This window comes from Triturus cristatus, chromosome 6, assembly GCF_964204655.1.
Source record: "Triturus cristatus chromosome 6, aTriCri1.1, whole genome shotgun sequence".
Lineage (NCBI taxonomy): Eukaryota > Metazoa > Chordata > Amphibia > Caudata > Salamandridae > Triturus > Triturus cristatus.
Genome location: NC_140589.1, coordinates 1,844,792,443 through 1,844,815,907, shown reverse-complemented (window position 1 = coordinate 1,844,815,907; position 23,465 = coordinate 1,844,792,443). Strand labels below are relative to the sequence as shown.

General features: G+C 46.5%; 1 protein-coding gene across 2 annotated transcripts in view; it reads left to right on the top strand.

The window, feature by feature from the left end:
* The window catches only part of IFT172 (intraflagellar transport 172), a 1,173,227-nt gene that overhangs the window by 934,152 nt on the left and 215,610 nt on the right, over positions 1-23,465 (top strand). For both annotated transcript variants that reach the window (XM_085613308.1, XM_085613307.1), the window contains 2 exons: positions 2,842-2,936; positions 16,991-17,100. In XM_085613308.1, coding sequence (XP_085469434.1) covers positions 2,842-2,936; positions 16,991-17,100 — 205 coding nt within the window. The remainder of the gene's footprint in view (positions 1-2,841; positions 2,937-16,990; positions 17,101-23,465) is intronic.

The window sequence follows — 23,465 nt, the reverse complement described above, 5'->3', positions numbered from 1 at the left end:
GTGACGTCATACGGAGTCGCGAGCGGAGCCGATGCATTATGACGTCGTCCACGTCGGCGTAGAGAGCTGGGGAAAAAAGTTCTGTGGAATGCTGGCGCAGGGGATATTCACAAGGTGAGGAATCCACTGGCAGATGTATCCATCAGAAACAAAGCATACATTATAGCCTTTAAACCACTGCTGAGGGCTATACTGGCAGCTAAAGGCCCTGAACCCAAGTTATAGGCCAAAGCCGCAGGCGAGGGTCTATGCCGAGAGGTCGGGCCTCTAACAGCTGGAGGCAGAAGGGCTATAAGGCTATTAGAGCGTTCCACCTACTAAGAGCAGAGTGTTCTAAATTAAAAAGGTAGAAACATTATAAGCACAGAGCTACTCCATTGTTTCCAATGGATCTCTCAACATTCCAATGTTCCAATATTGCCTTAGAGCCCACCGTTACGGACTCTACCGGCCATTAAAGGCCCGCTCTAGTGTTAAAGGCTCGAGGCGAAGGCTTTACCAGGGGAGTGGGCCTTTAATGGCCGGTAGAGCTCACAACGAATGGCTCTAAGTCTATTTGAACATTCCGCCCCTAGAGGGCAGAATGTTCTAATTTGCAAAACAAAGGCCTCACGGAGGCTATGGGGTTGAAATCTCCTTAGGCTCCGTGAGACTTTTGTTAAACATTGAAATGTTGGAGCTCCAGGCTTCTACCGGCCATTAGAAGCCCAGAGTACTCCACTGTTTTCAATTGAGTGCTCAACATTCCAATGTTCTAATTTCTCTTTATGACAATACAACGTGTTTATTTTACTCAAATAGTATATGTGCTCCTTATGACAATTCTGCAAGCTTTTTTTGTTTCTTTAAAAAAAACATCTCTGTTTTCAATGTTATATATTCTGCTTAAACTATTATATTTTCATGTGCCATGCCCATGTTAAACTTTTTCACTCTATATAAAAAGGGCATATATCATAGGTCATTTCAAAGTGACATATAAAAAGTGACAGAAACTTGCTTGTTTGCTAAATAATGCCCAGCCTCACTCCAGGAGAGATTTCTTTACCTTGATTACCAAGCTAATAAACGTTACATACGATGTTAAAAGAAAAAAAGAAAAGAAACAATACAATTTCTCAAACAACTCATATTTTATATACCCTTCATTAGCCATCGTGATTTGCCAGTGCCGCTTCAAGAAAATCATAAAGCTAAACCTACAAGTGGCTTATCTGAATATTTTAAATGTTTTAGTGGTGAGCAGAAATTCTAAATGTGCCCCCGCTAAACTGGTAGTGGGTAAAAAGTGGGACTTGATCTTTCATTCATATGTAGTTGATCAATCCTGGTTGATGACAGCTCAATACTTAAGGATTAAAAGGGGAGATTTGCACAACAAATAATTGGAAAGGGGAAGAAGTGAAGAAGAATATGTTAGATGTTAAACCTCTTACAGCTGAGCGCTGGTCACTTCAAACACTTGGTACAAAACAAAAGTAAAAGTTATACAACTCAAAAGACATACATCAACAGCGAGAGAGTGTAAGATTTCTTGATTGCAAATTAAACCTCGTCAGGAGAGTCTTGTTTTAAAGCACTTTATAACAGGATAGCTTTTGGGGTTGTATGTGATTTCATAGAAGCACGATTTTTATGGACTACCATTACTGAGAAACCATTTAATCTAAACTGTTTAATAGACCTTTTCAGAATGAATGCAATTTACCTTTTTGTAGGAACCAATTCATAGAATGTCATTTTGATCGGAATTGGCTTTTGAATGCTAAGTTTTTAGGTGCAAATGCAGTGGTTGCAGGTCTGACTTTCAGAAACATGTGCATTGTCATTTGCATAATACCTTCAGATGCTTTTAATTTGCTGACTCCTCACAACCCTTAAACACCATCAATCCCTGCCGCCTAAAACCCCTCACTGCACCTAAACTACACTCAACCTTGAAGCCTAAAAGCCCTTTCTACCCCAAAAATCTACCATCCCTGAACCATAAAATCACTCACTACCCGTAAGTCCCCCCATTCCTGCACCCTAAAAACCCTTTTTACGCTTAATACCTTCCCATCCTCCATAAACACCTCAGCACACCCACATTTCACCCATCCTCGAACCCTGAAAAACCCTCACCACCCTTAAACACCCGCTATCCATTGCCCATAAGAACTCCTCATCACCCTAAACTACTCATTCCTGAAGCCTTAAAAGCCCTTTCTACATCTAAACTCCATCCATCTGAATCCTTAAAACACCTCACACCTTAAACTCCACCCCATCCTAAACCGTAAAAACTCTTCTCCACCCCAACCGCTACCCATAATTGAACCTTAAAAACCCTCACCAGCTCTGAACTCTGCCCATCCATGAACTCTAAACCTCCCTTTAAAATATTTCCTTTAATTTTTGATTGTTTTTGTATTTCCTTAAAATTGTCTTTCCATGATTTGGTTTCCTCCGATGTGATTTCCCAGTTTTTGTTTTCCATTAATTCACACACATCAAGCTTTTGGTGTTGCATTTGGTGTTCCGTGCCTGGGGAATTGTTAGCTGATCCTTCGTAACTGATTGTTATGGGTGCAAAGTCAAATAATGTCATGTATGGGCCTGCAGGTAAGAAGCTTCTTTCTGCCCGAATTTTTATGCGTGCAGCATAACACCTTAAAATCATTTTGCCACCAACCGGAACCAGTGCCCACAGAGACAACAGTGAAGGCAGAAGAAACCTGGTAGACCTAATAATGCACTGGATGAATTGAACTGGTTAAAATGATCAAATATTACAAGTTAAAATTAGAACAAGAGGTTTTGCTAAGGTTTGCTAATTGATGTTTTTGACTCCATAGGCAGCCGAACTCGCTATAAAGTTCCTGTCTCCGTCCCGCAGTCTGGAAGTAATCAATGTAGTGGGCCCTCAGCTCATAGCCATCGGGAAGCACAGTGCGGTAAGACTTCAAATTCCTTCTCCTCTGATATTTTAGAAGTTGTTATCTGATAAAGACTTCTAGCTGCTGATTCCTTACCTTTGAATTTTTCCATGTGTCAGACTTGATCTTGAAACTTTTGCTTGAGCAGTACCCTTACGCACCATCAGGTGGCTCCGTTCGGCTTTTCGTGATGTCGCTGGCATCTGTTGTGACGTTGCTTACAAGCCAGCCAGGCGTGCACATGTCAGTTCTTTTCTTCCTGCGCCAGTTAGGCGCTGATCCAGAGAAGAGCAACCCCTCTGTCTCTTTTTGACAGACCATTTTCAACATTTTTTCAATAGATTTTGTCTTGGGTGACGAGAGATGACCTCTACACGTACAGGGTTCAAACTGTGTAGCTCCTTTCACTGCACCATGTCAGTAACCAAACCCCATCTCATCTGCTTGTGGTGCGGCCCGGCAGTATACACGGTCGAGCGTGACTCCTCGGAGATCCTGGTCCCGATCGAGGAAGAGAAGGTCGCAGACTGCTCGAGGAGCCCTTAAGTCCTAGTCTTTGCACTCGAGGTCCTCAGGACACGCAGGGAAGAGGCATAAGAAGAAGAAGTCCAAACAGATGTCTACTTAGTCTCGTCTGTCGTCCATCGATGAGACAGGTAAGGAACATCGACACTCTAGGCGCGGTTCTGCAGAATGGTTGCCAGGTTTGACTCCGCGACTCCCTTCGTTTCTGCAAACCAGAGTGACCACCGCTCAGACTAAAGACTTTTGCCAAGCCATGCTCCACGTATTTGAGTGGGCCAACCACTCCGGTGCACCATTGGGCCCCATGGGGTCGGAGGTGTCTTACCAGGTTCTAAGCTAGCGGCTCTGGACCCGGCGCCAGTGGGGTCTCATGGATCCGGTTCCAGATCCGGGTCGGCGCTGATCGTACCAACGCAACCTTCCTTTGACATCGGCCCCAAACTTGGTGCCTCTGACGCTGCCGGCGCCCAACGGCACTGCCATCCCCATTCTGATACCCGATGATTCAGCCATTTCCTGTTCATTTTGAAGAGGTTTCAGGCATGGGTGAGGATTGGGTAGAGTCCCTGGACCCTTTGGAACACCAGTTGGCCCCTTGATAACAATTGGAGTGGTATGAGGACTTTGGAGAAGCCAGTGGACTGGACACATCTCCAGATACTGGCATGCTCTGTCCACCTACTGTGGCTAAGGAGGAGGGTGCATCCTACGGCATGGTAGTGAGGAGGGCTGCAAAGGTCCTTGACCTGGAGCTACCCTTAGTGCAGGTCAAGACTAACCTCTTGACCCAAGGGCATCAGCCTGGGGCTTCTGCATCTAAATCCCTTTTGCCCTTTAATGAAGCACTGACAAATGTCTTTCTAGGCACGTGGTCCAAGCCCAGCACTGGGGGTCCTGTGAACAGGGCAATAGCACACCACTATTGTCCTGCACTGGGGGATCCAAGTACCCTCAGCCAACACCCCACCCCTGAGAGCAGGTTCAGGCTTCAACATCCCATGGCACGTTCGCTTCTCCAGATAGAGAATCCAAGAGGCTGGATGCACTTGGGAAGACAATGTTTTCTTCCACCAGCCTGGCATTGTGGTCGGTGAACACTGCATGCTTATTGGGCCATTTTTCACACACCCTTTGAGAAACTGGTGTGCAAGTGTTGCTACAGGTCCCGGAGGAGACCTGGGCTGTGCTCTCCCAGGCAGTGAAAAATGGGAGAGATACAGCAAAGGGCACCATAAGGTGTGGCTTAGATACTACTCGCTAAGTAGAGCAGTTTCATCCATGGTGGCCTTACGACGTCACACCTAGCCGAGAACATCTGGCTTCTGCTACACCTCATGGCCAGTCCAGCTTTTGCCCCTTTTGTGGCTGTGGAAGCGGTTATCAACCACATCAGCCATATCTTAGCCATCGTACTGTGCAGACTCCCCAAGTTGTGCATTCCGAACTAGTGGGAATAGTAGCCAGACGTCATCTGCCATCCAGCCTCTGGCAGCTGCAGCCTCAAAGCAATCCTAGTTGGGTTCTGCAAGATAACACCACTCCAGTTGACGGGAGAATTCAACACCATCTCCTCCGCTGGAGGTCCATAACATTGGGCAAATGGGTCTTGCAGATCATTCAGGATGGCTACTCTCTTCTCTTTGTTTCTTTTCCTCCTCTTTTACTGCCAACTTAAGAATGGCTGGTGGAGAACCAGCTAGTTTTACTCCAAGAAAAAGTTGCAGCTCTCCTGGGCAAAGGAGCTATAGAAAAAGATCCGATTTCAGAACTAGGCTGTGGTTTTTTATACCACTACTTTCTAATACCAGAAAAGAACAAAGGTCTACGGCCCATTCTGGACCTTCGGACTGTCAGTCTCTTCCTCAAAAAGGAGAAATTCACAATGTCCACATTGGCTCAGGTCTTGTCTGCCCTAAGTCAAAACAACAATTCCCCTTTTGGAAGAACAGAGTCTGTCAATACATTCACAACTAAATACACACGATCACCAGGACAAGACACCCAAAAATCATCTCCATACCAACATGTATATTAAAAAGAATTTTTCATATATTTTTTTATTAGTTATAAAATTGATCAGATAAGAAAACACAAAAATTCATAAAAATACAATAAAACAGTGAGACAAATGTTGTTGTTCAAGACAATAATGCACAGTGTCCTACCTATACATAGAACACACTACAACATACATTAGTGTAAAATAAAGGGAGACTCAGTAAGTAACATATTTTGATCTCTTATCAACAGGCAAAAGGAGACATATGATCATGATCTGCTATTTTCCTAGTTGATTATGTCAACAATAGGGTAATTCGGAAACTAGGAGTCACAACAATCTATACTCTCCCTCCTATGAGTGCGTCGACGCGTTTCGGTGGAGATTTGTGGATAACTGACCACCTTCTTCAGGACAAGTAATCATATTCTCCCATGTCGTCAGAAAACAGTCTTATAGACCAGAGAAGAATAGACAACGGCTACTGAAGGGATATTAGCCTCCTCCTTGTGCCTCATCCAGGCTACTCAATAGGCCAAATACTGGTATAATCTTTTTCCGTTTTATTCTTTCGAAGCAGATGTGGGCGTTTAGTGGGTAAAAGGTCTAAAAGTCTTAGCTGAATAAATGGGTCGAAAACCTCAAAGATGAATTCAAAATATGTCATAAACGGTGGAAGTATCTATTTTTTTCTCCTCATAGGTAAGTACACGGTGGATACAATCCTATAGCCTTGTCTCAGCGCGTACGCGTCAGGAAATGATTCTACGGGTCCCACCAGCACGCTAGACAAAGTAAACCGGCAGGTAGTGTTGGACTTGCAGGATGCATATTTTCACATCCCTATCCTGCCTTCCCACAGGCAGTTGCTGCAGTTCGTGGTAAGTCATTAGCACTTTCAATTTACCATGCTACCATTTGGCCTTACTAGCCCCCCTCGGGTGTTCACCCAGGTGATGGCGTTGGTTGCAGCTCATCTGTGCAGTTTAGGGGTGCCAGTCTTCCCCTTTCTCGAGGACTGGCTGCTGAGGGCGTCTTCACCCCAGGCTGTTGTCTCTCACCTCCCGACTACAATGGACCTCCTGCATTCGCTGGGGTTCACTATAAATGTGCCGCAGTCACACTTGACTCCTTCTGAGATGCTCTATTTCATAGGGCTGTTCTTGACACAGTGGACTTTCAGGCTTATCCTCCTGAGCAGATAGTCCAGGGTTTTCAGGTTACGAATCTCATGTTTCAGCTTCTATCTGTATTTTGAGGAGAATGACTCTGAGGCTTCTGGGACTCATAGCTTCCTGCATCCTGTTGGTAAATCATGACAGCTGGCCTATGCGGGCTCCGCAGTGGGACCTGGAGTTCCAGTGGGTGCAGCATCTGGGGAATCTCTCTGATGTTGTCCAGATTTTGGAGAAAATTGCAAATGACCTGCATTATTGGTTGAAGAACCGCAATTGGATGAGAGGCAAACCCCTTTTCCTTCCCCAGTCAGATCTCACAGTAGTGACAGATGTGTCACTTCTGGGATGTGGTAGCCATCTGGGAGAGGTAGAGATCAAGGGACACTGGTCTCTGGCGGATTCAGGGCTCCACATCAATTTGTTGGACCTGTGGGCGATAAGGCTAGCATTGAAAAGCATTTATTTCCTCTGCCAATGGGAAGTTAGTGCAGGTGTTTAAGGACAACACCACCGCCATGTGGTACTGCAACAAGCAGGGCGGATTGGGGTCATGGACCCTTTGTCAGTAGGCCCAGCGTCTCTGAACATGGCTGGAACAGCAGGGTATAACCCTGGTGGTCCAACACCTGACAGGTTCTCTGAAAGTCAGGGCAGACAAACTCAGCAGTCGATGCCTAGCGGATCATGAATAGCGTCTCCAGTCGGTTGTGGCGCAAGGTCATTTTTAGCAGTGGGGAGAACCTTGATTAGACCTGTTCACCTCCAATGAGAACGCACAATGTCATCAGTTTTGCACGCTGGAATTTCCAAGGCGACTATACCAACGCTTTTCATCGCGAGTGGTGCTTAGGCTGCCTCTGCGCATTTCCACCCATACCACTTCTGCCCAGAGTTTTCAAGAAGATCAAGAGCGACACGGGCGAAGTAATATTTGCGGCTCTGGGCTGGGGTCGGAGAGTCTGGTATCCACCGCTTCTTTGAATGAGCATTGAACCTCCGATCAGGCTGCCCCTTCTGGAGGATCTTCTTTCGCAGCAACAGGGGATGGTTCTCCACCCGAACCTATCAACACTTCACCTCCTTGCGTGGAGATGGAGCGGCGATAGTTAATAGCTTTCGACCTTCCTCCCAAAGTATGTAATGTTATTTTGGTCTGTGTCTAAAAGACCGAGAGAGACAGTTCTCCCTCGGATTGTGTTATTCAGATGCGTTGACGCGTTTCGATGGTATTTCTTATAAAGCCATCTTTATCAAGACAGGTCATAGGCTACAAGTCCTCATCTATTATACAGGGACCTGATTGTCTCTATTCCAATTTCACGATCTATGCTCCGTGTTCTCTATTAGGTCACGTAGTGGAGCGCTGTAAGTTCTCGTTATTTTTAAATATTTTCAGGCTGATTTTTCTGATAGATTTTTCATAGAAGTGACGGGGGTCCGTAATATTTCTCCCTCAATGCTGTTATTGAGGCCAAAAGGTGACGAGCATTGAGGGAGAAATATTACGGACCCCCGTCACTTCTATGAAAAATCTATCAGGAAAATCAGCCTGAAAATATTTAAAAATAACGAGAACTTACAGCGCTCCACTACGTGACCTAATAGAGAACACGGAGCATAGATCGTGAAATTGGAATAGAGACAATCAGGTCCCTGTATAATAGATGAGGACTTGCGCCCCCTTTTTTTTCTTTACCAAAATGCACCTGGGACCTGCCCTTTTCAGAGTGATCACAGGAGCCTTTTTTCATACCACTTTTCTGTTTTTTTTACAAAAATGTTAAGTGGAAAGCTGAGCGCAAATAGTTTCTGAACCTATTACACATTAGGGTAGTTTGCGCTGACCCGTGTCTATTTCAGATGAGCCCGGGGTTGACTGATGTTTGTGTCCTTTTCCCATTCAACAGACATGTAATGGGTGTGAAAACAGATGCAATAGCAGGCGCTAACTAAATAGAGGAACACCACAGCACTAACAAGCATTTGCAATGCAATAGGTTCAATTGCATTGCAAATGCTTACGTTTAAAACTGATCGCGGCGCCGCATCAAGGACAAGGCACTCGTTTTTTTTTTTTTTTTTACTTTAACTCTGAGCGCGGTGTCCTTGAAGCGGGCGCTGCGCTTAGTGTTAAAGTAAAAAAATATATATAAAGAAACCGAGCGTGGTGTCTCAAGCAGCGCCGCGCTTAGTTTTAAAGTAAAAAAAGTGGCGGAATGCGGCGTTCTGAAAGCTGTTCGACTGTTACATATAGCATAAGCACCCAAATACTGATGTGCACACTGCACGGCAGAGCAGTGCTAATGCGGAAGTGAGGGGGAGCCGAGAAATCATATCTCCATTCTTCCCTCAATAAAAACAAGGCGCCAAATATTCACGTGCTAAGCCGAGCCGGCGTGCGGGGCAGGGAGAGCTCGGCGCTCCGGGCTAACATAGAGACTGGTTGCTTTAACCTATTAAACAAACATTTTCTGGTGTTTTAGAAGCATCAAATGTGCCTGTGAACACCAAGCACGGACACTAACCACAACGCTATAAAAAACGCGAACTGAAAGCTAACAGATTGCCAGTTATAAGCCCTCATACGTCACACAACAAACATGGCGTCGGCCAGTCGAAATGGGCCGTCCTAAAAGTGGACAAGGCGGAAACATAAAACCCCGGTTGCCAATCACGCGCTGTCGTTTAGCATAAACGACGACGTGAGCCAATTAAAAATAAGGGCGTGGCTTAAAGCCCCCTTCTGAAATGGTATTGATTCCAAAAGGCCTTTGCGCGCTGCGAACGCCAGGCGAGACCTAAAAAGCACAATCTGCTTACAATAATCTAGCTGTCGGCATAATTTGGTATAGTTACTTTCAGTGGTTCGGGCTGCAGGCGTGTCTAAAGAGTCTATGGGAATTAACATGGGAAACACACTTTTATTGGCTCCCTCCACCCCCCTTTTCTCTGCCCCTGCTTGACAGATCACCCCGAAACTTTCCATGCACAAGACTCACTGTGATACTTTTTCGGGGAAAATTACATGAAGATACATCAAACGGCACCAAATATATAGGCAAGTCAAACAACACTTCTATGGAAACACTGACGCACGCTGAATCCCATGGATATGTTTTCTGTAGTTGGTACCTTGTGTATCCTAAAGGAGACATCCAGTGAAGAGAAATGAATTGTTTTCTCCACCCAGCCCTGCATCACCAACAATCAGTTAGAATAAGCATTCTAGAATGTTGCTTTGTTTGACATCTGCTGGAGTTTCGAGATGTTTTGTGACATCCCTCACCATGGGCCCATTAACGACAATAGGGGAGCGTAATAGTTCATAAACCCACTGTTTTAACCGTAACTCACTCTCTGGTGAAATTTGGTCTTGCTAGCAGAAAACATAACCTTCAACTGACTCTTGTCAAATTCACACAGAAAAACTTGACACAAAGTTGTACTTGTCAGTTTTATGTATTTTAGACTGAAAGATAAAACACTTAGGGTCACCCTTAGCATTTGAGCTATTTCAGTTTTACATCCCTAGTGTATACGGATGTGCACTCGATGAAACAGATAGGTGGATGGGCCAGCAATGGGCTTTGTGGAGGATGCTCAGGTGATAGTGTGGAAAAATACTCCTGTCCTGCAAGTGAGGAGCCTTAGCATTGTGTATTCTGTACATTAGCTCATTTAGTCTCTCGCTATCCCTAGAAATGAAAACATCAGCAATTGTGGCTGATGGAGAAGTAGGATCTCAAACCTTTCAAGATTTATAGAATGCCTGTTGCTTTGTGTCAGTGAGATAGTTGTGACTGAACCCGCGTGCCGCCATTTATTAAGGGTTGTGAGAGGTATAAGGTTTAACACATACTGGTTTGCCTGAAGTACAAATACTAAATAAAGATATAAGTACTGTACTACGTCTGTTTGCACGGATGGCCGTAAAATATACTGTAAGTCAAGTTCAGAGGTAACCCTCATACTGCAGTGGTCTGCATTGACAGTGTTATGGCACATTTCAGAATCACCTGTATAGTTCCTATGTGAACATCAGCAAGGCTTGCTACTTAAAATATAGGTTTGTCTTCTGTGTAAGGTATTTAAACATTTTATTTGTTATTTTACACAATTATACAAGCATAGCGATTAACAAAGATGTACATTTTCCATCTAACAGTGTAATCTATATGCATATGTGCAAGCGCATAAAGAGGTAGTGGGCTTTGTGGTGTCAATCCAACCACATGTGGTTTGGGAATCGCAAGGGGGTGACAATGGGCAGGAGAATGGAGGATGGAGGCCTTGAGCTGGTGGAACCACATTTTCTTTGAGGTTGGGTATGAGCCCCACCCCCCCTCAAAGTTCGAATGAGTGGGTCACTAGCTGAAAAAGTGCTCACGGTAAATGCCATTGTTTATGAGTCAGTAGACTCAATGTCTAAGAATCAACTTGGTGGGGATCAATCAGTTTGGAGAGCAGCTCTTCCCACCCTGAAGCCAATAGGCGACAACACACCCCCTGATGTCCTTAGGGTGTAGGGCAATTTCCTCAGCCTTGGCCCAACAGGTGAGCGGCGTCTGCCAGTGGTCCGGGCTCGGAGGAAGAGCTGACATCTGGCGCATTGTAATCATTTTCTTAGCTAAGATCAGGAGAAGATATAGGAATCGAGCGGCACTTGCTCGGCCTGGCATATATTCACAGTGCACCCACCTCCTATGAGGAGATATTGGGAATCCCCATAATGTATTCCAACTGAGTCAAGATTATTGTCCAATACGATCCATGCTGTGGTTTATCCCACAAGATGTGCTTCAGTTCGGCCCCAGGGGTGTTGCATGTGGCGCAAATAACGGGATCGCCTGGGAAGATGCGGGCTATTCGCTTGGGAGACAAGGTAGTCCCTGTGGAAGATATAAAACTGGATCAGCTTCAGCCTGGACTTGCGAGACACTTGTCATGGGTAAGCTAAGGCCTGATCCCACTTATTGTCATGGAGAGGTCTGCTGAATTCTGCCTTCCATGTCTCCCTTAAGGGCTGGAGGGACATGTGTGAGCGAGGAAGGCACTAGGCCTGGCTGTCTACAAGAAACCGACCTCTGTCGCTATGGCGTTGACCTTCAACTCAAGTGCAAAACGAGTGGAAACAAATTGATGAGATTCTCCCCATGGTGGTGGTGACACGAAGAAGCTGTGGTGGAGATTTAAATGTGCTGAGGCCTAATGTCCAAGTGATTAAGAAACTACTCAGAAGGATGCATTGTTAGAGACGGGCTATGGTTGTGATGCAGACCCATTTGCAAGTGCTGCAACGGTCTAGGAAAAGGGGAGATGCAGCACGAGCAGTCTGAGTTTTAGTCCTCGTGGAGGTGAAGGTCCTGGCAAGGCAATGGGAGGTTTGAAGGGAAGCTGTCGGAGATGGATGGCAGCAAGGTCGCAAGTGTTCCCAGCAGCAAAGTGTAAAACGTAGGTGGGGGATGGCAAAATGTGCTGAGTGACAGTTTGGTCATCACCCCAGGACCTCCAATCAGCCCTCTGCCACAAGTAAAAAGAACGGGGCAGCGAATAACTGGGCCCGAAGAATAAAGAGTGGCGGGGGATGTGAGGAAAGATCGCTTCTGTAAGTCTAAATGTATACCCCACATTAAAAAGAAGGCCTTGAGGCCCTAGGGACCACTTCATGAAGAAAGGTACCACTGATGAGAATAAAGAGGAAATGTCAGTTGTGTTGCTCTGGGTGGAAAAGCGATGTGTTGCATGCCATCCTTTGGGGCTAGGAGAGTCGCCTCTATGATGGTCTACCTGAAGGCCAGTAGGTTCCGGGAAATAAACTTTCTCAAGTCCCCTCACCGGTATGTTGCTCATTATTTGTCAGTCGGTCCCCAGAGGGGTATGTTAGTCTGTGATTAATAACATGGGAAGCAATGGAGAGGGTGCTGCATCACCTATTCTGAGGTCTGGGGGAGGGATCTTCCTTGTGACTGCAGCAGGTCGAATTCAACTGCAGAGGCTCCCCCTCGTTGTACCCTGGCAGGTCCTCAGACCATCCCAACCTTGTGCCCACCGGTCTTGGAGCGGGCAGCAGGGAGTTTAGTCCAGAGGTGGTGGGGGAAAATACACTGTCCCCCAGCGTTGTTGCCCTGGGGTTCCTTAAAGCCGTCCCCGCAGCTCCTGATGATCAGGGAGGCAGTCAGGAAATGTCCAGGTCCGCAGGGATCTCCAACTTCTTCCTCCAAATGGGCACTCCTGGCACATTTCAGGAGCCTCAACAGTTGCAGGTGTGTCTCCCCTGCAGCTGTTGGACGATTTGACAAAGATGAATTTGTATGCAGCAGGGGAAATCTGTGAGTGTTGGGTGGGAAATCAGATCATGGGCACCATGGTGGCCTTGCAAGCCATACCCCGTTCACAAACCATTCGTGCATTTCATTAAAAATACCAATTAGAGGGGCACCCCTTATATGTCCTCTCCAATGTACAATTGGTAATGAGTCGCAAATGACATTTTACATGTATAAAAAGATTTTCTGAGTCAGAAAATTCCTTTAATACATTGCATCCTTGCATTCTGGTGCTACAAAGCTGGCAATTGTGCACATTACAGGCTTTTTTACCCTAAAATGCCATGAAAGATTTGTTCCCTGGTATCTTATTGAGCATGAAACACATAAAAGTGCCTGCATGTAAGTGGATTGGATTAATAACCCACTCTCTAGCTTCTCTTTGAAATGTTGTTTCAGCGTTTGTTTCGTTTTCTGTAATTAGATAAATGTGACCAACAGAAACAAAGGACCATGGTCTGTGATGATGACCTGATTACAGTCCTTGCATGACTCCTGGATTTTTGTAACATCAGGAAAACAGTGGTAACAGACAACAACAACCAGTCTCAAAAGTGATAAGAGAGAAAGCGAAGAGTCGGTGAGAATGAGAACAGGTTATTCTGATAGATACTGAGACCTTTCAAGATTTATAGAATGCCTGTTATTTTGTGTCAGTGAGATAGTTGTGACTGAACCCGCGTGCCGCCATTTAATAAGGGTTGTGAGAGGTATAAGGTTTAACACATACTGGTTTGCCTGAAGTGCAAATACTAAATAAAGATATAAGTACTGTACTACGTCTGTTTGCACGGATGGCCGTAAAATATACTGTAAGTCAAGTTCAGAGGTAACCCTCATACTGCAGTGGTCTGCATTGACAGTGTTATGGCACATTTCAGAATCACCTGTATAGTTCCTATGTGAACATCAGCAAGGCTTGCTACTTAAAATATAGGTTTGTCTTCTGTGTAAGTTATTTAAACATTTTATTTGTTATTTTACACAATTATACAAGCATAGCGATTAACAAAGATGTACATTTTCCATCTAACAGTGTAATCTATATGCATATGTGCAAGCGCATAAAGAGGTAGTGGGCTTTGTGGTGTCAAACCAACCACATGTGGTTGGGGAATCGCAAGGGGGTGACAATGGGCAGGAGAATGGAGGATGGAGGCCTTGAGCTGGTGGAACCACATTTTCTTTGAGGTTGGGTATGAGCCCCACCCCCCCTCAAAGTTCGAATGAGTGGGTCACTAGCTGAAAAAGTGCTCACGGTAAATGCCATTGTTTATGAGTCAGTAGACTCAATGTCTAAGGATCAACTTGGTGGGGATCAATCAGTTTGGAGAGCAGCTCTTCCCACCCTGAAGCCAATAGGCGACAACACACCCCCTGATGTCATTAGGGTGTAGGGCAATTGCCTCAGCCTTGGCCCAACAGGTGAGCGGCGTCTGCCAGTTGTCCGGGCTCGGAGGAAGAGCTGACATCTGGCGCATTGTAATAATTTTCTTAGCTAAGATCAGGAGAAGATATAGGAATCGAGCTGCACTTGCTCGGCCTGGCATATATTCCCAGTCTACCCACCTCCCATGAGGAGATATTGGGAATCCCCATAATGTATTCCAACTGAGTCAAGATTATTGTCCAATACGATCCATGCTGTGGTTTATCCCACAAGATGTGCTTCAGTTCGGCCCCAGGGGTGTTGCATGTGGCGCAAATATCGGGATCGCCTGGGAAGATGCGGGCTATTCGCTTGGGAACAAGGTAGTACTGTGGAAGATATAAAACTGGATCAGCTTCACACATTAAAAAGAAGGCCTTGAGGCCCTAGGGACCACTTCATGAAGAAAGGTACCACTGATGAGAATAAAGAGGAAATGTCAGTTGTGTTGCTCTGGGTGGAAAAGCGATGTGTTGCATGCCACCCTTTGGGGCTAGGAGAGTCGCCTCTATGATGGTCTACCTGAAGGCCAGTAGGTTCCGGGAAATAAACTTTCTCAAGTCCCCTCACCGGTATGTTGCTCATTATTTGTCAGTCGGGCCCCAGAGGGGTATGTTAGTCTGTGATTAATAACATGGGAAGCAATGGAGAGGGTGCTGCATCACCTATTCTGAGGTCTGGGGGAGGTATCTTCCTTGTGACTGCAGCAGGTCGAATTTAACTGCAGAGGCTCCCCCTCGGTGTACCCTGGCAGGTCCTCAGACCATCCCAACCTTGTGCCCACCGGTCTTGGAGCGGGCAGCAGGGAGTTTAGTCCAGAGTTGGTGGGGGAAAATACACTGTCCCCCAGCGTTGTTGCCCTGGGGTTCCTTAAAGTCGTCCCCGCAGCTCCTGATGATCAAAGAAGCAGTCAGGAAATGTCCAGGTCCGCAGGGATCTCCAACTTCTTCCTCTAAATGGGCACTCCTGGCACATTTCAGGAGCCTCAACAGTTGCAGGTGTGTCTCCCCTGCAGCTGTTGGACGATTTGACAAAGATGAATTTGTATGCGGCAGGGGAAATCTGTGAGTGTTGGGTGGGAAATCAGATCATGGGCACCATGGTGGCCTTGCAAGCCATACCCCGTTCACAAACCATTGATGCATTTCATTAAAAATCCCAATTAGAGGGGCACCCCTTATATGTCCTCTCCAATGTACAATTGGTAATGAGTCGCAAAAGACATTTTACATGTATAAAAAGATTTTCTGAGTCAGAAAATTCCTTTAATACATTGCATCCTTGCATTCTGGTGCTACAAAGTTGGCAATTGTGCACATTACAGGCTTTTGGACCCTAAAATGCAATGAAAGATTTGTTCCCTGGTATCTTATTAAACATGAAACACATAAAAGTGCCTGCATGTAAGTGGATTGGATTAAAAACCCACTCTCTAGCTTCTTCTTGAAATTTTGTTTCAGCGTTTGTTTCGGTTTCTGTAATTAGATAAATGTGACCAACAGAAACAAAGGACCATGGTCTGTGATGATGACCTGATTACAGTCCTTGCATGACTCCTGGATTTTTGTAACATCAGGAAAACAGTGGTAACAGACAGCAACCAGTCTCAAAAGTGATAAGAGAGAAAGCGAAGAGTCAGTGAGAATGAGAACAGGTTATTCTGATAGATACTGAGACCACAGGTGTGAAGATATTATGCATGACCTGCAGAACAGTCACTCCTCTGAGGGTATACTACTAACAAGGAACTCACTGCAGTGCACCCAGCCCTGTGGCTGAGAGTAGTTCACTCCGTATTCACCATACTGAATAAAAAGAAAATCCATTACAACCACTGATATTAAATGTTAGTAGCCTGCTCTTCTGAAGTGTTCCCTAAATCCTTCCTGACATCCCACCAAGCATGTGAATCCCTTCAAGAATCTACAAAACTACAAACCCTTAGTCAAATGCAATTGTCACAACTTATCTCTGTATTTTATTGCTGGGTTCTTGGGCTGTGCAGTGTGGTGTGTTGTAGAATTATCAGCCCAAAGTCATGGCTTCATAGTAATTGGGGCACATACTGCAACCCTGAGCATGAACCAAGAGCTTTTAATGTGGGTGGCAGCCATTGTGCTGGCACCACAGAGGACGTTGCTTTTTCCATGGTAGGATCATTGTTGACTTTGCGTGCAGTTGAACCCATTCAAAGATGGACACAATAGTTTTGTTGCTCCACTTACCTAAAATACGGCTTCTGCTCCAGGTCTTTGAAAGCTGGGTCTACACATATTTAAAACCATTTTAGCATCATACTTGTCAGTTTCATAGTCTTGCTTTCTAGGATCATTATTATTGATGTTAAGGCACATTTAAGTGACCATCTTGTGGAAAAAGCCACAATGCGGAAATTTACAAAGTTTAAAACACTCCTAAAAATGGAGTATCAAGACTAAACATGTGTTGATGCTAGGGATCACATATTTTATAGGGACTTCGTGGCAGTGTTAAGGCTAGAGTGATTCTGTCCACAATAGGCTCCTTTAGTGATCCTGTAGGGCGAGATGGAAAAAAAATGAACAAGGAACTTGTGTTCCAAAAAGTTAACTTGGGTCTTTCTTGCATTTCTTTAGGCTGCAGAACTCTTCCTGAACCTGGATCTCATCAAGGAAGCCATTGATGCCTTTATCGAAGGAGAAGAATGGAACAAAGCTAAACGTGTTGCTAAGGAGCTGGACCCCAGGTAAAAGCTAGCCTTGTTCTTTTCAGTGATTCATACCTAAATGCCGGACGTAGCCAGTGTCCCCGAAAATATCTATATTGATCTCCATTACTTGCATCTGTCTGTCTGGCATGCCTCAATGGATCCATTAGCATTGATTTGATCTTCTTTTTTTTATTAATTTCATTATTAAATGTTAATATTCCAAACATTGATCCATATAGATAGTGTGCTAGAATAACTTATCATAGATAACAAATACCACAAGTCCCCAGTATTGATATCTTTATTCAGTCATTAAAAGTTGGTGGTGATCTGTCTGATATATTGATATGCCAACAAATTCATTCTAGCAGTCTCTTGAATCTCGATGGGAGGCAGAGCCGGACTGGCCGTACCAGGCATCGGGCTTTTCCCCAGGAGGTTGGAAGGGTGGGGGCCGGTTTTACAGCAGTGGGGGGAGATTTTGTTACTGAGGGCTGGTTTTGCAGCGGTGCTGCAATATCGGCCCCAGTAATAAAAGCAGATGTCCTTTAAAGTTGCACCGCCATCCGGGGGCTGGTCGAACAAAGCTGCCTTAGCTGCTTTGAGTTTCCAGTCTGGCCCTGATGGGAGGTGGACGTAGAGAACGATTAAGGTAGTTTATACAGTTAATAGTTTGTTGTGTATGGTCTAACTCTCAGTACAGCGGATGTCAGGATATACTATGAACAGGATTACGACCAGCCTACACAGTTATCTCTAGCTTAGCATCGTCGCGGCATCCCTCCTTGATTGGGGCTGTTATATTCAAGTTCCTCATATTATTGGGATGTAGTGTAGCGTATAAGGCTTTGGGAACAGTATTCAAGCAATTTGTGGTCATGGGCTCTGTACCTCAATTTCTCAAAGAGAGGTCCATTTGATGGCAACGGTGTATCACAGAAAGTAAGAATTGTCCCCAGATCCAGTCATTGTTGTTTCTTTATATCTTGTGCTCGTGTGGCTAGATGTAAGAGGCGTGCCAGCCATTTTGACAATGATGTTATGGCAGCTGACCTCTAGTGTCTGAGGATACAAATCTTTGCATTAGACAGGGATGTTGTGACCCATCTACACCAATGTGCTGTGTCGTCTGAGTCTGAAGTGTCATGTAGGGTGGCTAATTTGGCTGAGGGTAGGATGCACGTGCTAGTGTTGCATAGTGTTTGCCATGTGTTGTTACAGTAGCTTGCCAGTTGTTGGCATTTCCACAGTATGTGCCCAAGGTTATACCTAATTACCCGATATCTCAAACAGTGCAGGATTTCGCACTCTTTAGCTTATATGGGGGCCAATACAATAGTGAATGAGGTTTTTTAGTATGTGCATTTGTCTGAACTCCTTTCATGGGTGTAAAGGACATTTTTCCAGGCTTCCCCTGTAAAGTCTATTCTGATGGATACATCTGCCAGTGGATTCCTCACCTTGTGAATATCCCCTGCGCCAGCAACATTTGGAAACTTTTGTAGCAGTCCACGCCGATGAGGTCGAAGACGACGTCACAGAGACACGGCCCCGCTCACGACTCCGCTGACGTCACCGGCTCCATAAGAAAACCTCGTCAGCGTGATGACATCAGTTCCCTTTTTTCCGCGCCGTCGACGCCAACGGATTTCGGGAATCTCTCTCTATAGCTATACTTGTTACTTTCTTTTCTGCTGGTTTCTCTTGGTCCTCTTCAGCTGAAATGTTGACGAAGAAGTCTGGATTTAAACCGAGAATGTGGGAAACACATGTCGATTACGGATCCGCATGACGACTGCGCGTGGTGCCTGTCATCGGACCATGATGTGGAAGGATGTTCTTGCTGCCGCAAGATGAGCTCCAAGGCTCTTAAGGAGAGGGAAGCAAAGCTCTTCATTGCTAAGATGAAGAAAGAAAAAAGAGGCTGGAGAAAATCGAGTTCGAGGTTGGCGTCGAAGTCGACTTCGGGGCATGCCTCTAAATCCAGGAAGCACAAGAAAAAGAGAAGGCATTCTTCTCGACGTCACTCGGATAGGGACGCGGCTCCGAGATCGACATCGTCCTCTGGTGCACCTTCGGGTCCTATGGCCTTCAGTTTGGGAGTTCCCCAAGCCTATCCTCAGGCTCCCTTCATACCATTTTTTCCGATGCCGCCGTCTTGGCATCTATCGGCGCCGAGGACATCGACGCCGCTCCCTTCTTCACCGGCGCCGACTCGACCTCATTCGACGCCGGCTGGTCCATCGGATCCACACTCGGCTCCGGCGCCATAGGATTCGGTCACGGCGCTGCCGACTCCGGTTGTGAGGATCAGGTCTAGGAGGGAGGCCCAAAGGGTGCTGGATGAACAAAGGTACCTGAAGGATGAAGTAGAGGAAGGGGAGCTCATGGAATCGGACGATGTGTTTGATGAGTTGAAGGAGGCTAGTGGCCTGGACTTATCGCCTGAATGGGAGATTACTCATCCTTCTGATGTTCCTTCAAAGGATGTGGCAACATACAATGCTGTTATAAAGAAGGCAGCTGAACGTTTAGATCTACAATTGCCTTCTGCAGAGTTCAAACCTAACATCCTTACAGAAGTTCTGCACGCTCCTTCTGCTGTTTCGGAGCCTTTACTCCCTTTAATGATGCCATTATAGAGCCAGTAATGGAAGTGTGGCGTAAGCCCTTTTCTTCTCCGGCAGTCTCTAAAGTTATTGCCAGGAGGTATAGGGCAGCTCCGGGGGACCCAGACTTTTTGACATCTCACCCATCTCCGGAGAGTCTGGTGGTTCAGGCTGCCTGTTCCAAAAAATCATCAGGTTCTTTTCCCCAAGTCCCGAGTGACAGGGAGGCGAAAAAATTGGATCAGTCGGCCAAGAAGGTCTTCTCTTCTGCCAGCATGGCCCTTAAGTCGACGAATGCCACATGTCTTTTGGGCCGGTATATCCATGCACTTATGGACTCAGCAAAGCAGCTAGCCCTGAAGCTGTCAGAAGATGATAGGTTAAGTTTCAATGAGGTCCTTTCGGATACTCAAGCGGCGGCACATCAGGTAATCCAAAGTGGCTTGGATACAGCTGACTCGGTTGCAAGAGTCATGGGATCTTCTGTTGCCACCAGGAGGAGTGCGTGGCTTAAATCTTCAGAATACTCCCCTGATGTCCAGTCAACGCTATTGGACTTGCCTTTTGATGGCTCCGGACTCTTCGGTAAGAAAGCGGATGCTGCGCTTGAAAGATTTAAAGAGAGTAAGGCTACGGCTAAATCTTTGGGCCTTCAATCTCAGCCGAGAGGTTCGTTCAAGCGGTACAAGGGCTTTGGAAGGTCGACCTTTCGTTCTTACAGACAGCCCCAGCAGCAGCAGCAACAGCAGCAAAGCACTCTGTATAAGAGCTACAGAGGCAGAATCAGGGGTCGCACTCGAGGTCGACAGCTCTCCTCCTCCTCCTCTTCCTCCTCAGCCCCTCCCACCACTGCAAAGCAGCCCTATATCCACCATTCTGGATCATGCTGGTCCTGTGGGGGGCCAGCTTACCCATTTTCTACAAGATTGGGAATCTGTTACTACAGACCTTTGGGTTCTAGATCTTGTAGAAAATGGGTACGCCCTTCCCTTTTGGGAATTTCCTCCAAATTACCCTCCTTGTCAAGGGGCTTGCTCAGAGGATCACCGTCTCCTCCTGCAGGAGGAAGTCCTGACGTTACTAAAAAAAGGTGCGATAGAGGTGGTTCCAGAGCAGGAGAGGGGTCAGGGATGCTACTCCCGGTATTTCTTGATTCCGAAAAAGGACGGTAGATTGCGTCCAATATTGGACCTCAGGATCTTGAATGTTTTCCTGAAGCAAGAGAAGTTCAAGATGCTCACCCTTGCGCAGGTTCTTCCAGCGCTGCAACAGGAGGACTGGATGGTGTCGATCGACTTGCAGGATGCGTATTTCCACCTCCCCATCCTGAAGTCGCACAGGAAGTATCTCCGGTTTACGGTAGGGTCGCAGCATTATCAGTTTGCGGTCCTCGCGTTTGGACTTACTACTGCACCTCGAGTCTTCACGAAGGTGATGGCAGTGGTGGCAGCCCATCTCAGAAGGTCGGGGATTTCAGTTTTCCCCTATCTGGACGACTTGCTGATCAAAGCGGAGTCGCCAGAGAAGGTGCTTCATCATCTGCAGGTTACAACTCAGCTGTTGTACAAATTGGGTTTTTCGATAAACGTACCCAAGTCTCACCTGGTGCCCTATCAGCGCAACCTGTTCATAGGGGCGGTACTGGACACTACTGTGTGCCGGGCGTTCCCTCCTCCACAAAGGATTCTCAACATACAGGAATTGATTCCCTTGTTTTACAATGGAGCGGTCGTTCCAGTCCTGAAGGTCCTTTGCCTGCTCAGTCTGTTTGCTTCCTGCATTCTGTTAGTCAACCATGCACGCTGGTACATGAGGGCCCTCCAGTGGTGCCTCCGCAGGCAGTGGAATCAGCACAAAGGAGATCTCAGGGAGTCTGTGAGGATCTCCGGAGAAGCTGCAGCGGATCTGTCTTGGTGGAGCGTGGAGGGCAATCTGTCTCAAGGAAAACCCTTTTATCTACCTCCATCGGTGGCCACAGTAATAACGGATGCATCCACTTTAGGGTGGGGTGCTCATTTGGGGGATCTGGAGATCAAGGGTCTTTGGTCTCCAGAGGAAAGGTTGCTTCTCATCAACCTTCTAGCGATACGTTTGGCACTCAAGGCCTTTCTCCCTTCCCATCGCGGTCAGTCGGTTCAAGTCCTGACGGACAACACTGCCGCGATGTGGTATGTCAACAAACAGGGAGGAGTGGGGTCTCTTTGTCTCTGCAGAGAGGCTCTGCGTCTCTGGTTCTGGGCTCAGGATCATCGGATTTGTCTGATGGCAAATCATCTGGCCGGGGTTCTGAACATACGTGCAGACAGTCTCAGTCGGCAGTTCTCCGCCGACCACGAGTGGAGGCTTCATCCAGAGGTGGTTTGTCACGTTTTCCGAATGTGGGGAACCGCTCGGGTGGACCTGTTTGACACTCACAAGAACGCTCACTGCCCGTCATTCTGCAGTCTCCAGTATCCGATGCAGGGAGCGTTGGGGGACGCGTTTCCTCCTATACCCTTGATTCCTCGAGTTCTGAGGAAGATTCACCAAGACTGGGCCCAAGTCATATTGATCGCCCCGGAATGGCCAAGAAGGGTGTGGTAAACAGATCTTCTCCACCTCTCCTCGTGCCCTCCGCTCCATCTCCCCCTGAGGGCAGACCTCCTCTCGCAGTCGGAGGGGCAGGTTCTACACCCCCACCTCCAGAGCTTACACCTTCATACCTGGAGATTGAACGGGGCAACCTGAATTCTTTTTCTCTCCTGCCAGATGTGGTAGATGTAATTTTGTCTGCCAGACGTCATTCCACCAAATCTATCTATTCCTATAGGTGGTCTAAATTTGTGCTCTGGTGTGGGGAGAAGTCAATTGATCCTTTGAGGGCTCGTTTATCTGACATTCTACAGTTTGCCATTTCTCTTGCTCAGCAAGGCTTTGCTGTAGCCACTGTAAAGGGATACTTATCGGCTTTGGCGGCATTCCTTTGCTTGCTGGATCAGCCGTCCATGTTCAAATCGCCTATTGTTTTACGATTTCTGAAAGGCCTTATACAAACAAGTTTCGTCCTACTCCTTTTATTGTGCCTCAATTGGACTTAAATCTTGTCTTAACTTATTTCTCCCTTCGAGCCCTTATACAAGTGTCCCTTGAGACTGTTGTCTTTCAAGACGGTTTTCCTCATTGCGATCACCTCGGCAAGGAGGGTAAGTGAGCTTCAAGCTCTGAGTTCAAAACCCCCATTCTTGACCATTCATGCTGAAAGGATGGTACTCAGGACCAGGGCTGCTTTTCTGCCTGAGGTGGTAACTCCCTTCCATCTGGGGCAGTCCATTACCCTCCCTCCCTTCTATCCTTCCCCTCACCCTTCCAAGGAGGAGGAGAGACTTCACCGATTGGACCCTAAGAGGGCGGTGAGCTTCTACCTTGACAGGACAAAAGACTTTCGAGTTGATGACCAGCTCTTCGTGGGCTTTGTTGGCTGCAGGAAAGGCAGAGCGGTGCACAAGCGCACCCTTTCCAGATGGATTGTCTTGTGCATCAATATATGCTACTCTTTGGCTGGTAAGGAACCTCCAGAGGGTTTAAGGGCTTATTCTACTAGGGCTAAGTCTTCCACTTCTGCTTTGCCTAGAGGTGTTCCTGTGGAGGACATTTGTAGGGCGGCAACTTGGGCCTCCCTCCACACTTTCGCAAAGCATTACTGCTTGGATTCCAAGGTGAGGAGGGACGGACACTTTGCTCGTTCCGTCCTTCAGGACTTTCTGGTATAGAAGGGTGGACACCCTCCTCCGGGAGTGGGACTGCTGTGGGAAT